This window comes from Schistocerca americana, chromosome X, assembly GCF_021461395.2.
Source record: "Schistocerca americana isolate TAMUIC-IGC-003095 chromosome X, iqSchAmer2.1, whole genome shotgun sequence".
In the NCBI taxonomy this organism is placed as follows: domain Eukaryota; kingdom Metazoa; phylum Arthropoda; class Insecta; order Orthoptera; family Acrididae; genus Schistocerca; species Schistocerca americana.
The window spans coordinates 186,859,305-186,871,733 of record NC_060130.1 but is presented as its reverse complement, the minus strand read 5'-3'; the positions used below and the strand labels follow the sequence as shown (position 1 = coordinate 186,871,733).

At 42.4% G+C, this 12,429-nt stretch overlaps 1 protein-coding gene across 1 annotated transcript in view; it reads left to right on the top strand.

Annotated features, from left to right (window-relative positions):
- The first annotated feature begins 2,750 nt into the window (after positions 1-2,750).
- Positions 2,751-12,429, top strand: part of LOC124555163 (ankyrin-3-like) — a 904,646-nt gene continuing 894,967 nt past the window's right edge. Inside the window, exon 1 of the mRNA XM_047128986.1 lies at positions 2,751-2,911. Within this exon, the coding sequence (XP_046984942.1) occupies positions 2,885-2,911 (27 nt within the window). The 5' untranslated portion in view covers positions 2,751-2,884. The remainder of the gene's footprint in view (positions 2,912-12,429) is intronic.

The following is a 12,429-nucleotide window of genomic DNA, read 5'->3' as shown; positions in this document are numbered from 1 at the left end:
GGAATCCAAACTGATCTTCCCCGAGGTCGGCTTCTACCAGTTTTTCCATTCGTCTGTAAAGAATTCATGTTAGTATTTTGCAGCCGTGGCTTATTAAACTGATAGTTCGGTAATTTTCACATCTGTCAACGCCTGCTTTCTTTGGGATTGGAATTATTATATTCTTCTTGAAGTCAGATGGTATATCGCCTGTCTCATACATGTTGCTCACTAGATGGTAGAGCTTTATTAGGCCTGGCTCTCCCAAGGCTTTCAGTAGCTCTAATGGATTGTTGTCTACTCCCGGGGGTCTTGTTTCTACTTAAATGTAACTTTAATCGTGTTTCGTGTTTTTTCTGAACAAACACAATTTTAAATGCAACAGAAATTATGCCATGTTGTTCAGCATTATATTTTTTTTAAAAATATTAGTTAAATTCTTATGGTATCTTCAATGGAGAGCTGTTGAAAAAATAAGAAGTAGACAGAAACAGTGGCAACACCCGTGACAAAGACGAGGCCGTTGTCGATCGCCTGCTACGTATGTTTCACGGAAGTCCGTCGCAACCTAAGTACAGTGTGAGCTCAAATATTTATTATGAAATTATTTTATCCTCGTTTCAGACAAGGGGCTCCATAGAACTTAAAATGGAAATCACTGTGTAATAAAAAGTGTTTCAAGCCTATGTAAGTTAACGAAAATTGTGGTTATGCTTAATACATGAATAAAAGGTATTTAAAAATTGTATTAATTATTCTTATATTATAGACCTCCATCAACAACTTCATTCAGGTTCAAAATGAATCGTAGTTCACTGAAATCTGCTATAAGATTCTTGAGTTACATGGAAAACAAATTTTTACGTTCTGAAAAGAACGCAAACTTTACCGAATTTTAACTCGAGAACCAGTATATATTTAAGAGGTACTTTATGAAAGTTGTTTTCTTTTACAGTAACTGACACATGCAAAAATTTTTAATTATTTTTTTAAAAATATAAGGTCAATTTTAACATTTTTCGTCCGATTTGAAACTCAATATTCCATATAGGAATCAGTGTGGGCCGTTCTCAGCGACCAAATAGAGTATTAGGAGGTAATGCTTCAGTTGTTTCTGAACTCTTCACAACGTCGAGAAAAAGGTTCTCTCGCACCTTTTCTCATATATATATAAGAACGGAATCAGTATTGTCCAGTATATTCGACTGTAACTGCCTACGTTCTCCTGTGTGTTATAAAAACTGAATTATTGTTACTAGTGTATAGATTTTGTAACTAGTGTACAATATGCTACCATCTATGGCGGCAAAATGCAATATTATTCCTGCGAATGACTGTGCTCACTATAAAATGATGCGTAATTTTTTCTTAATTCCAGAAACAAGAAGAATAATTCCAGAACCCAAGTTTAACTTGTCCTGGCAGGATTGTTGGAAGGATTTCTATTTTATATGCTCGGCTAATCGGATAACGCTTAATTACTGTGTATCGTTGTCAATAATCTGTATCTGTAAAGCCGTTCTAAATTCGTTTTACGACTTCTGCTGTTATACGCATTGTGGAACTTTGGGTGCATTTAAGTACATTTAGAGAGCTGCATCATGTTCCGCGGAACCTCAAACAGAATTTTTATTACCTAATTCGGCTACAAAAATAAATTTTTCAGCTTCTGCAGTTGCACTAGCATAACTAGATCAAGTATTATTTGTTGAGGTGCCCCTCTTAATAACAAGTTAACAAGTTTCGTTTTCAGTGTGTCCAACCCGTAAAAAAAAAAGAAAAAATAATAAAACCTCATCTCTTCAGCCACATTATTAGTAACCGTAGCTTCCTTAGCAGAGACGTAAATGTTTATTTTCACGTTTCACCGTGGAAAGAAAAATGTAAGTCAGTGTCGTTTATGTAAAATACATGCGTTGCCTTTTTATCTAAAAGAGAGACAATTTCTGATTTGGCGGTCGTATGTAAGGGCGTAGACTAAAAAGCAGAAGAGCATAGTTCATTTCGTAAAAAGGAAGAATTTTTTTCCGGTACCATTTACGTTAGCACTACGAATTAGTGCGATTAAACAACTTCAAATTCTATCTTCTGAAGAGACTGCACGGAGAAAATTATTTTTCAGAATGAAGCGCCAAAATCATTAAGCCCGTTCAACTGCGAGCGTAGTAAACGACAGATACGACGCGAGGGGTGCGCCAGGATGACTAAGTTAAAAGATAGTGCACTCTTTTGGCACGTCGCTGAAATGATGCAGTTGACAAAATAACAACAATAAAAAGAGCGGTTCGTCCCTTGGAACGGTGACCTTGTTCCAAGGTGAATTGATCCCGCAGTGGCGCCGGGAGGGGAGTACGTCCAACCAATGAAATAGCTGGAGGGCGTGGCTGCGCCTTATAAAGCCAGCACCCGCGGGAGGGGCTCTGCATTGCAGAGTCGTTTTCGGTAAAGTAGCGTTCACCATTTACTGCTAGGCGCTTATCTCTGTTTCAGTTACTCGTTTATAGTTGTTACATGTTAAGTACGAAATTCTAAAATATTTTTCATTGTTAACCTCACGGCAGCCGCGAAAATATTTTCTGACCTTCACAATATTTTTTTATAAATTATAGATTTTGGCGTTTTTGTATTCAGCAATATCATGAGTGATTCTACGGCATTTTCAGCGTAGTTCAACATATTTTAGCTAACATCTAGGCTGCATATTTTGAAGTTAGACGTAAAGATCTTTTAAAAGAGTTTCGTTTTCTTTGCTTCATTTTCAGATACCGTGTTCAGTGTCGTGCAGTTATGCATGTTACTCAGGAGCAGTGACAACCATGACGAATAAAGACACTCTAGATTCCGGCCGGAAGAAAAACGGCTCTGAAATTTCAGAGTTGTGAGCTGCCAGTCTCACAGCGCCAACATGAGTGACACGCTGAGCCCCAACATCGTAAGTACCGGTGTACTGCTTGTTTTCTCCTGTGGTGCTTCTTTGGAATCACTTACTCTTGCTGTAGTTTTCGCTTTTCTCGTAACGTGTCCAGTTCCACGTGATTTGCTAGTGTCTCGGACCATAATGAAGGTTTGAAACACTGGAACTTGTTTGTTTATTTTGTTTTGTGTGCATAACAGTTAACTTATATTTTGCTTGCAAAAGTACGCTTATAATTTTGAACAGCCAACATTAGAACTGATTTTTAATATCCCATTATTTCGCAATGCTAACATTCAGGAAGCCTTTGTGAAAAGTGCAGAGCTGCATACTTAAATAACGACACTAATGCTTATCTTACGAGCTGCCGTTAAATCTGAGCAATGGTTTTACCATTGACAAATTGACATATCTGTAGGGCACGGTACTAAAAACCAGTAAAACAATATAATTCCCGATGTTAGTTTTGTTCCCTTGTCATTTTTCTAACAAAAACGTTTACTAAAATAGTAATTTTTGTGTTATGTTGAACCGTAATTCTAATTTAAGAAACGTATATGTAAACAGAACTCGAATCATTATACGCCGGCCAAATATTCATGAGCTTCTAGACTACCGTATACCCTGAACAGTAAGCTTATTTCATGTGAGATTCTTGAGAATGACAACTAAGTTAAGATATGCACCAAGTACAATGTATCTAACCTTAAGCAGTCACGTTGTCTTTGGTGCATTGCCGTCAAGCTAGCTGTTCCTTTCCTGATTTGATAACAAATTGGCTGTTACGATCTCTTTGTTATTGAAAATGTGGCATATTTTCAACTGAGTACGACGATTTCGAACCGACGGATCAGTAATTCAGTTATTTTAATTACTATATATGTTTAAATGAATACATTTGCGGTGTGTAAGATACGCAGGATTTTATGTTCTAGATTTTTGTAACAGGAGTATGTCGGCGTTTGTATTTTGGCTGACAGTAGAACGCGAAGGACATTATGAAAACTTTTTAGTGTAAAAAAAGCTTTTTTTTGGTAGCAGTACTGTATAAAAAAATTTTATTGTCCATCAAAATCATTCTGCTTGCTGATACTTCCTCTAGATCAAAATATTTACCATTATTGTTCATCGTAATTTGTATATTTGCGCCAAAAAAAATTGCCGGCTAGCTATCGTAGCGCCTTCTGGTGAGCGAATTATCAACGATCGTGCTGTGAATAGTCCCGAGATCTTCAGCGTAACACAGCTAGATGGCAGCTCATGAAGCCTCGTCAAGCGCCCATCGATTACATGCAGAGACGGGCGCGCACGATATTTTTGTAAGAGGCAACAGGGTCGACCAGGCTTGGGCGATCTGTAAACAAAGCGTTTACAATCTACCTATAGCATGCTCTAAACACCTGAACACATCAGTTCGTATTCTTTCACATAACAGCCACATTCAAGGAGTCAGGCACCGAAAACTTAGCACTGAAAGGTGCAGACCAAATATCACGAAAATTTTAAAGCAAGTTGATGTTCGCTTGACATTTCCATTCGTTAGTGAAACTATGCCAAAGCAGCGTTATGCATGGAAGTGGAAAATATGCAAATTTTTAATCATTTCAACATCCGTGCATATGGACGTCCAGAAAAATATTACCAAAAGGGGGCAAGATTCTAAAACTTTCAGGTTTGACAAAACTGATTCGGTAAAGTGCCGTGACCCAAGAACTAAATTTTGAGAAGTGGTAAAACTTACTGTATCTCAAACGATTAATATCCATAAGCGTACTTCAACAGTAAATACAAAGTAAATATGTTTATGTTATTAATGTGAATATAGATATAATATTTTTCGTTTAACGATCAGAAATTAATTTTCATTTAAGTAAACACACGGTGTCTCAGTTGCGAAATGAACGTAGTAAACAGTTATAAAAAATTATTTGTATTCCGATAACGTTACGTTGAAACTGAAAGCAGAAAATAAAGTCAGAACTATCGCGAAAGTCGTATCGGACGGCAATAAAAAATTTGCAGCAGAAGCTATTCCTCGAACGTGGTACTCAAAGGTTAATCTTTAGCAAAGACTTTCCAACTTTAATGCCACTCGCACTACACTGTTTGCATACATAACTTAACGTGTGACCATATTACTGGATTTATCGCATTGTTTTAATGGCTTTTGCTGGGAATCCGCAGGCCGGTCGCTTCTTGCAGCTCGATAAGAGCCTTACTTGGAATTACCACACAAAAGGTTTACGGCGGTATTTCGGCAGTATTCTGTAAAGGTACACATCCACCTAGACTGCTCGACAGCGCCAAAATCATTGCCAGACAAATAAATCATTATAACTTCTCTTGTAAAGCTTCACAACCAAATAAATACAGGACTTATGGTGTCTATTTCATGCCTTACTCGGTAATGTAAAATAGATAGTTCCGTAACGTGGAAGACTAGATGTTAGCGAGAATTCTGTAAGGAATAAAAATTTTGTGACGCAATTCGAAATATTCACTTTGAATGGCAAGTATCGACATATGGCTTTGCTTGCACTACTCCCTTTATTATTTATTAAAATGGATTTTAAAAAGAGACTTCCATTACCTACAGTCTGTCACAAATCTTGATTAGTTGTTAGTGTCAAGAAAAAGTATTTATTTCACGATTCGTTTCCTAGGTGTGGTCACTATTTGTAAATCTATGTACTACAAAAAGCACTATGGCAGAGCGCATTTGCTATGTAACATGTTCTAGGCTTTTTTGCTTCCATTTTTGCATGGAGCGCGAGAGCAATAGCAATAGCGCATTAAGTAGCCTAATCTTGTCTTCATGGTCTATACGTAGGATGTCGCAGTGTATTCCTAGATTCCTTACTTAATACTGTTTCTTGAAACTTTGTATGTAGGCTTTCGCGTAATGTTTGGCGTCTATCTTGAAGCGCCTGTAAGTTGACACTTTCAGCTTTTCTCGTGGCTCACACTAACGGTTCGTTCTGCCCCGTGGTGTACGTTCAGTACCCCCTGTTAGACCTCTCTGATATGGATCCCACACACTAGAGCAATATTCTAGGATGAACTGCACAACTGATTTTATCGAAACTCCCTATGTAGCGTGACTACATTCTCAAGTATCCTACCAATGATTCACCTTCATCCGCATCTTAGTTTATGTGTCGTTCCATTTCATATACCTGTATATTTTTAAAACCAGGTACTTGTACGAACTGACTGACTCCAGTTGTCACTGATTGGTATTGTAATCATGGTACACAACGCTCTTGCGTGTTGTGAAAATTAGCCCAAAACTTTTAAGTCACAATAGATGTCGCTTTCCACAATGAATGTTGCATTCAGTATTTCCAGGTTCAGGGCCTTACTTACACACCAATATCTCTTTCAAAAGTATGTTGCATTACTTAAATTTTTTTGTTGCGGTCGTAAATTCGGTAGTACACGTTATTTAAAGTGCATTGATATTGCTAAGTGTGTGCTAGAAACTATTTTTAGGTTTTGGGCCGTGGACCCTGCGTGCACATCGGTACCTCCGTAAAAAGCATGTTAAAGTGTGTTGTTAATATAATTCGACAAGAAGTAACGAATTTTGTGGTACAGCCTCCACTCACCCCCCCCCCCCCCCCCTCTCACCCCTTCACCTACACTGGTAATGCTCACCAACTTCGCACCACTTTGAAATTCAGTCGAGATGTGGCTAAACATTTGTGCAGTTTTCACAGGTTGTGCTTCACTATAGATAACTGCATAATCTGCAAAAGTCTGAGGTTACCTTCACAATTGTATGCAGGTAATTAATATACAACATGAAGATCGAACAGAGTTTCCTCCACACCTGTCGACGACCGTCTGTCCAAGATCACATGCTGCGTCGTCCCTCACCCCAAATTCTTATTTCATTCGTCAGTTTCGTTTTATATACCCTATTGTCTTGTTTTAGTTAATAAGTATTGGTGTGATACTGATTCAAATGTTTTTCGAGAGTAGAGATATACTGCATCAATGTGACTACCATTTTTTGCTTCTTCTATAGCAGTGCTCGTCAAACTGCGACCCGGGTTATGTATTCGTGCCGCCCTTGGGCCTCGGCCGTATCTTATTAAAGTATGCATTTAGAATCTATCAGCCGGATCCAAAATACACTTTGTGATCAAAAGTATCCGGACACCCCCAAAAACATACGTTTCTCATATTAGGTGCAATGTGCTGCCACGTACTGCTAGGTACTCCATATCAGCGATCTCAGCTGTCATTAGACATCGTGAGACAGCAGAATGGGGCGATCCGCGGACCTCATGGACTTCGAACGTGGTCAGGTGATAAGGCGTCACTCGTGTCATACGTCTGTACGCGTGATTTCCACGCTTCTAAACATCCACTGTTTCCGATGTGATAGTGAAGTGGAAACGTGAAGGGACATGTACAGCACAAAAGAGTACAGGCCGACCCCGTCTGTTGAGTGACAGAGACCGCCGACAGTTGAAGAGGGTCGTAATGTGTAATAGGCAGACATCTGTCCAGACCAACACACAGGAATTGCAAACTGCATCAGGATCCACTGCAAGTACTATGACAGTTAGGCGGGAGGTGAGAAAACTTGGATTTCATGGTCGAGCGGCTGCTCATAAGCCACGCATCACGCCGGTAAATGCCAAACGAGGCCACGCTTGCTGTAAGGAGTGTAAACATTGGACTACTGAACAGTGGAAAAACGTTGTGTGGAGTGACGAATCACGGTACACAATGTGGCGATCCGATGGCGTGTGGGTATGGCGAATGCCAGGTGAACGCCGTCTGCCAGCGTGTGTAGTGCCAACAGTAAAATTTGGAGGCGGTGATGTTATGGTGTGGTCGTGTTTTTCATTGAGGGGGCTTGCACCCCTCGTTGTTTTGCGTGACACTATCACAGAACAGGCCTACATTGATATTTTAAGCACCTTCTTGCTTCCCACTGTTGAGCAATTCGGAGATGGCGATTGCATCTTTCAACACGATCGAGCACCTGTTCATAATACATGGCCTGTGGCGGAGTAGTTACACGCCAATAACATCCCTGTAATGGACTGGGCTTCACAGAGTCCTGACCTGAATCCTATAGAACTCCTTTGGGATGTTTTGGAACGCCGATTTCGTGCCAGGCCTCACCGACCTACATCGATACCTCTCCTCAGTGCAGCACTCCGTGAAGAATGGGCTGCCATTCCCCAAGAAACCTTCCAGCACCTGACTGAACGTATACCTGCAAGAGTGGAAGCTATCATCAAGGCTAATGGTGGGCCAATACCACATTGAATTCCAGCATTGCCGATGGAGGGCGCCACGAACTTGTAAGCCATTTTCAGCCAGGTGTCCGGATACTTTTGATCACATAGTGTATGTCATGTAACGTTAAGAGCTTCGCGAGAGTGTGTTTTCCTGTTCAGAAACAAACAGAAGTATTTACAGAGACAGTAATACACTCCTGGAAATGGAAAAAAGAACACATTGACACCGGTGCGTCAGACCCACCATAATTGCTCCGGACACTGCGAGAGGGCTGTACAAGCAATGATCACACGCACGGCACAGCGGACACACCAGGAACCGCGGTGTTGGCCGTCGAATGGCGCTAGCTGCGCAGCATTTGTGCACCGCCGCCGTCAGTGTCAGCCAGTTTGCCGTGGCATACGGAGCTCCATCGCAGTCTTTAACACTGGTAGCATGCCGCGACAGCGTGGACGTGAACCGTATGTGCAGTTGACGGACTTTGAGCGAGGGCGTATAGTGGGCATGCGGGAGGCCGGGTGGACGTACCGCCGAATTGCTCAACACGTGGGGCGTGAGGTCTCCACAGTACATCGATGTTGTCGCCAGTGGTCGGCGGAAGGTGCACGTGCCCGTCGACCTGGGACCGGACCGCAGCGACGCACGGATGCACGCCAAGACCGTAGGATCCTACGCAGTGCCGTAGGGGACCGCACCGCCACTTCCCAGCAAATTAGGGACACTGTTGCTCCTGGGGTATCGGCGAGGACCATTCGCAACCGTCTCCATGAAGCTGGGCTACGGTCCCGCACACCGTCAGGCCGTCTTCCGCTCACGCCCCAACATCGTGCAGCCCGCCTCCAGTGGTGTCGCGACAGGCGTGAATGGAGAGACAAATGGAGACGTGTCGTCTTCAGCGATGAGAGTCGCTTCTGCCTTGGTGCCAATGATGGTCGTATGCGTGTTTGGCGCCGTGCAGGTGAGCGCCACAATCAGGACTGCATACGACCGAGGCACACAGGGCCAACACCCGGCACCATGGTGTGGGGAGCGATCTCCTACACTGGCCGTACACCACTGGTGATCGTCGAGGGGACACTGAATAGTGCACAGTACATCCAAACCGTCATCGAACCCATCGTTCTACCATTCCTAGACCGGCAAGGGAACTTGCTGTTCCAACAGGACAATGCACGTCCGCATGTATCCCGTGCCACCCAACGTGCTCTAGAAGGTGTAAGTCAACTACCCTGGCCAGCAAGATCTCCGGATCTGTCCCCCATTGAGCATGTTTGGGACTGGATGAAGCGTCGTCTCACGCGGTCTGCTCGTCCAGCACGAACGCTGGTCCAACTGAGGCGCCAGGTGGAAATGGCATGGCAAGCCGTTCCACAGGACTACATCCAGCATCTCTACGATCGTCTCCATGGGAGAATAGCAGCCTGCATTGCTGCGAAAGGTGGATATACACTGTACTAGTGCCGACATTGTGCATGCTCTGTTGCCTGTGTCTATGTGCCTGTGGTTCTGTCAGTGTGATCATGTGATGTATCTGACCCCAGGAATGTGTCAATAAAGTTTCCCCTTCCTGGGACAATGAATTCACGGTGTTCTTATTTCAATTTCCAGGAGTGTATTTTAAGATGATCTTAATTGTGATTGAAGCTAGTGATTTCGGCCGTGAACTAAGAAAAAATTGCCCATCTGCCTCAGGGACAGACGATTAACTGGCACAGGATGTGAGAGAGGGAAAGCTGTATTGGTAGTCTTCCATTACTGACAACTCAAAGGCGTGCGGGACTCGTACCTAGCAGCTACTGACGTACAAATTTTAACACAGACGTAACATGTATTCGTATACCAGGTGTAGAAGTATGAAACCGTAATTTCCCTAGAGATGGTGCTAGCCGTCAGTGTAGGGCCCGTGAGACCGCGACTGCAGCGCAATCTGCTTCCTGTAACGCCTGACACTCAGTAAGCCAAGTTCAATAGCTTGGTATCTGTTTCAAACCCATAAACATGTCGTGTTGTGTGCCTACGAACTACGATTTGCAGACAGCATTGGTTTTCTGTTATCATTTGAAGAAATTTGCTTCAGATTCGCATCGAATGCTTGTCCATGCTTTCGGTGAACATGCTCTCGGGAGAACACAGTGCTTCGAGTGGTTCAAAAAATTCAAAATGGTGATTTTGTCGTCAGAAACGACGAGCGTGGGAAACCACCGAAAAAGTTCGAAGACAACGAATTGCAGGCCTTATTGGATAAAGATGATTCTGAAACTCAACAGGAACTCGCGGAACAATTGAATGTGACGAAAAACAGCCATTTCTCTTCGGTGGGAAAGGTGCAGGATGTGGGAAAATGGGTACCACATGAACTGAATGAGAGATAAGAAAATCGAAGGGCCATTTATTAAATGCTGCTCGCCAGATACAAAAGAAAGTCGTTTCTCCATCAAATGGTGACAGGTGATGAAAAATGGATATACTTTGAGAATTTTAAGCGTCGTAAATCATGGGTGAATCAGGGCAAACCATCGACATCCACTGCAAGACCAAATCGCTCTGTGTTTGGTGGGGTCAGAAGGGTGTCATCTATTATGAGCTGCTAAAGCCTGTGAAACCATTGACACTGATCGCTGCAAACAGCAAATGATCGATTTAAATCGAGCATTACGTGAAAATCGAGCGGAATATGTAAAAAGGCAACACAAAGTCATATTGCTCCATGATAACGCCCCATCACACACAGCAAAACGGGTCAGGGAAACGATCGAGGCGTTCACTTGTTATATACTAGGGCATGCGGCTCATTCTCCAGACTTGGCTCCTTCCGATTATCATCTACTTGCATCATTGGCACACGCTGCCGGCCGAAGTGGCCGTGTGGTTAAAGGCGCTGCAGTCTGGAACCGCAAGACCGCTACGGTCGCAGGTTCGACTCCTGCCTCGGGCATGAATGTTTGTGATGTCCTTAGGTTAGTTAGGTTTAACTAGTTCTAAGTTCTAGGGGACTGATGACCTCAGCAGTTGAGTCCCATAGTGCTCAGAGCCATTTGAACTATTTTGTACACGCTCTCGCTGAAAAACGCTTCAATTCGTATGAAAATGGCTCGCTGACTGGTTCGCTTCAAAAGAAATGTTTTTTTGGGGTGGTAGTCATAACCTGCCGGAGAGGAGGGGGGGGAGGTATAAAAAGCAATGGACATAAATTTGAATTAAACATTGTTTATCAGTTTCAAACAACAGACATATAAGTATTGCAACCAAATTCCGGCTTTCATACTTCTACATCTGGTGTAACGATCACCTCAGGGGCAGACGGATTTGTCGTTGCAGAGTGAGAGGGTTTGATGGGGGGGAGGCTTTTTTGTATGTGTGCCTCGTCCTCTTTAGCTGCTATGGTATGAATTCCAAACAGTAATAACATCATCGACTCGTGGGTGCGTACTGTAGAGGCGGTCATCTTCAAACGCTCTACCTATCTGTAACGATGAATATGAAATTAAATTAAGGCTGTTGTAATACAACATGGGAAATGGCACATCTTGCTGCCGATGTGTGATGACGTCAAACGCACCAATACGGTCCGAGATGCATTAAGTCAAGCAGAGCCTGTACTACAGCCTCCAACATTCCCTGACCTCAATAGACAGAATTTTCTAATATCTCCAACTTATGTAGTAATATTACGGTAAGTTGATAATTTTTACTTTTGGACTGTCTGATTATAACTGAATGGAACACGATTTTTATGCCATACACGGTTCGCCTTTATTTTTTGCAGGGCATCTTCAGTGGCCTGGAATATCTAGATATTTTTGTTTGCAAGGCATCTTCAGTGGTCTGGAGTATCTACATATTTTTGTTTGTACATATAAGTAGACGGTCCGAAAATAAAAATTATCAACATACCGTAATAAAAATAAGTAACCTGCTGACAGACCGTACATAGGAGTTACGTCCTCCCAGCATCTTGTACAACTATAAGAGACTTATCCGATCCATCCTCTGCCAAGAAGATTAAAACAGTGCACACTCCGCTGCAGAATGAAAATACATTCTGCTAACGATCAATATAAGAAAACCACAGTTGCAGTATGTCCTATTGTTCATTCTGAAAGAGGGCTCGACGATTCGCGACCAAAATATCACAAGAGGAGAATAACTAGTTTCGTTACGTTGCCAGAATTTCATGGATCAAACTGCATTTTAAGAAAAAGTTTTCGAATAAGCTCAAAACAGGTATAGCGCATTCCATGAGTATCGTTAGGTGCTCAATGACTGAGTCGAGC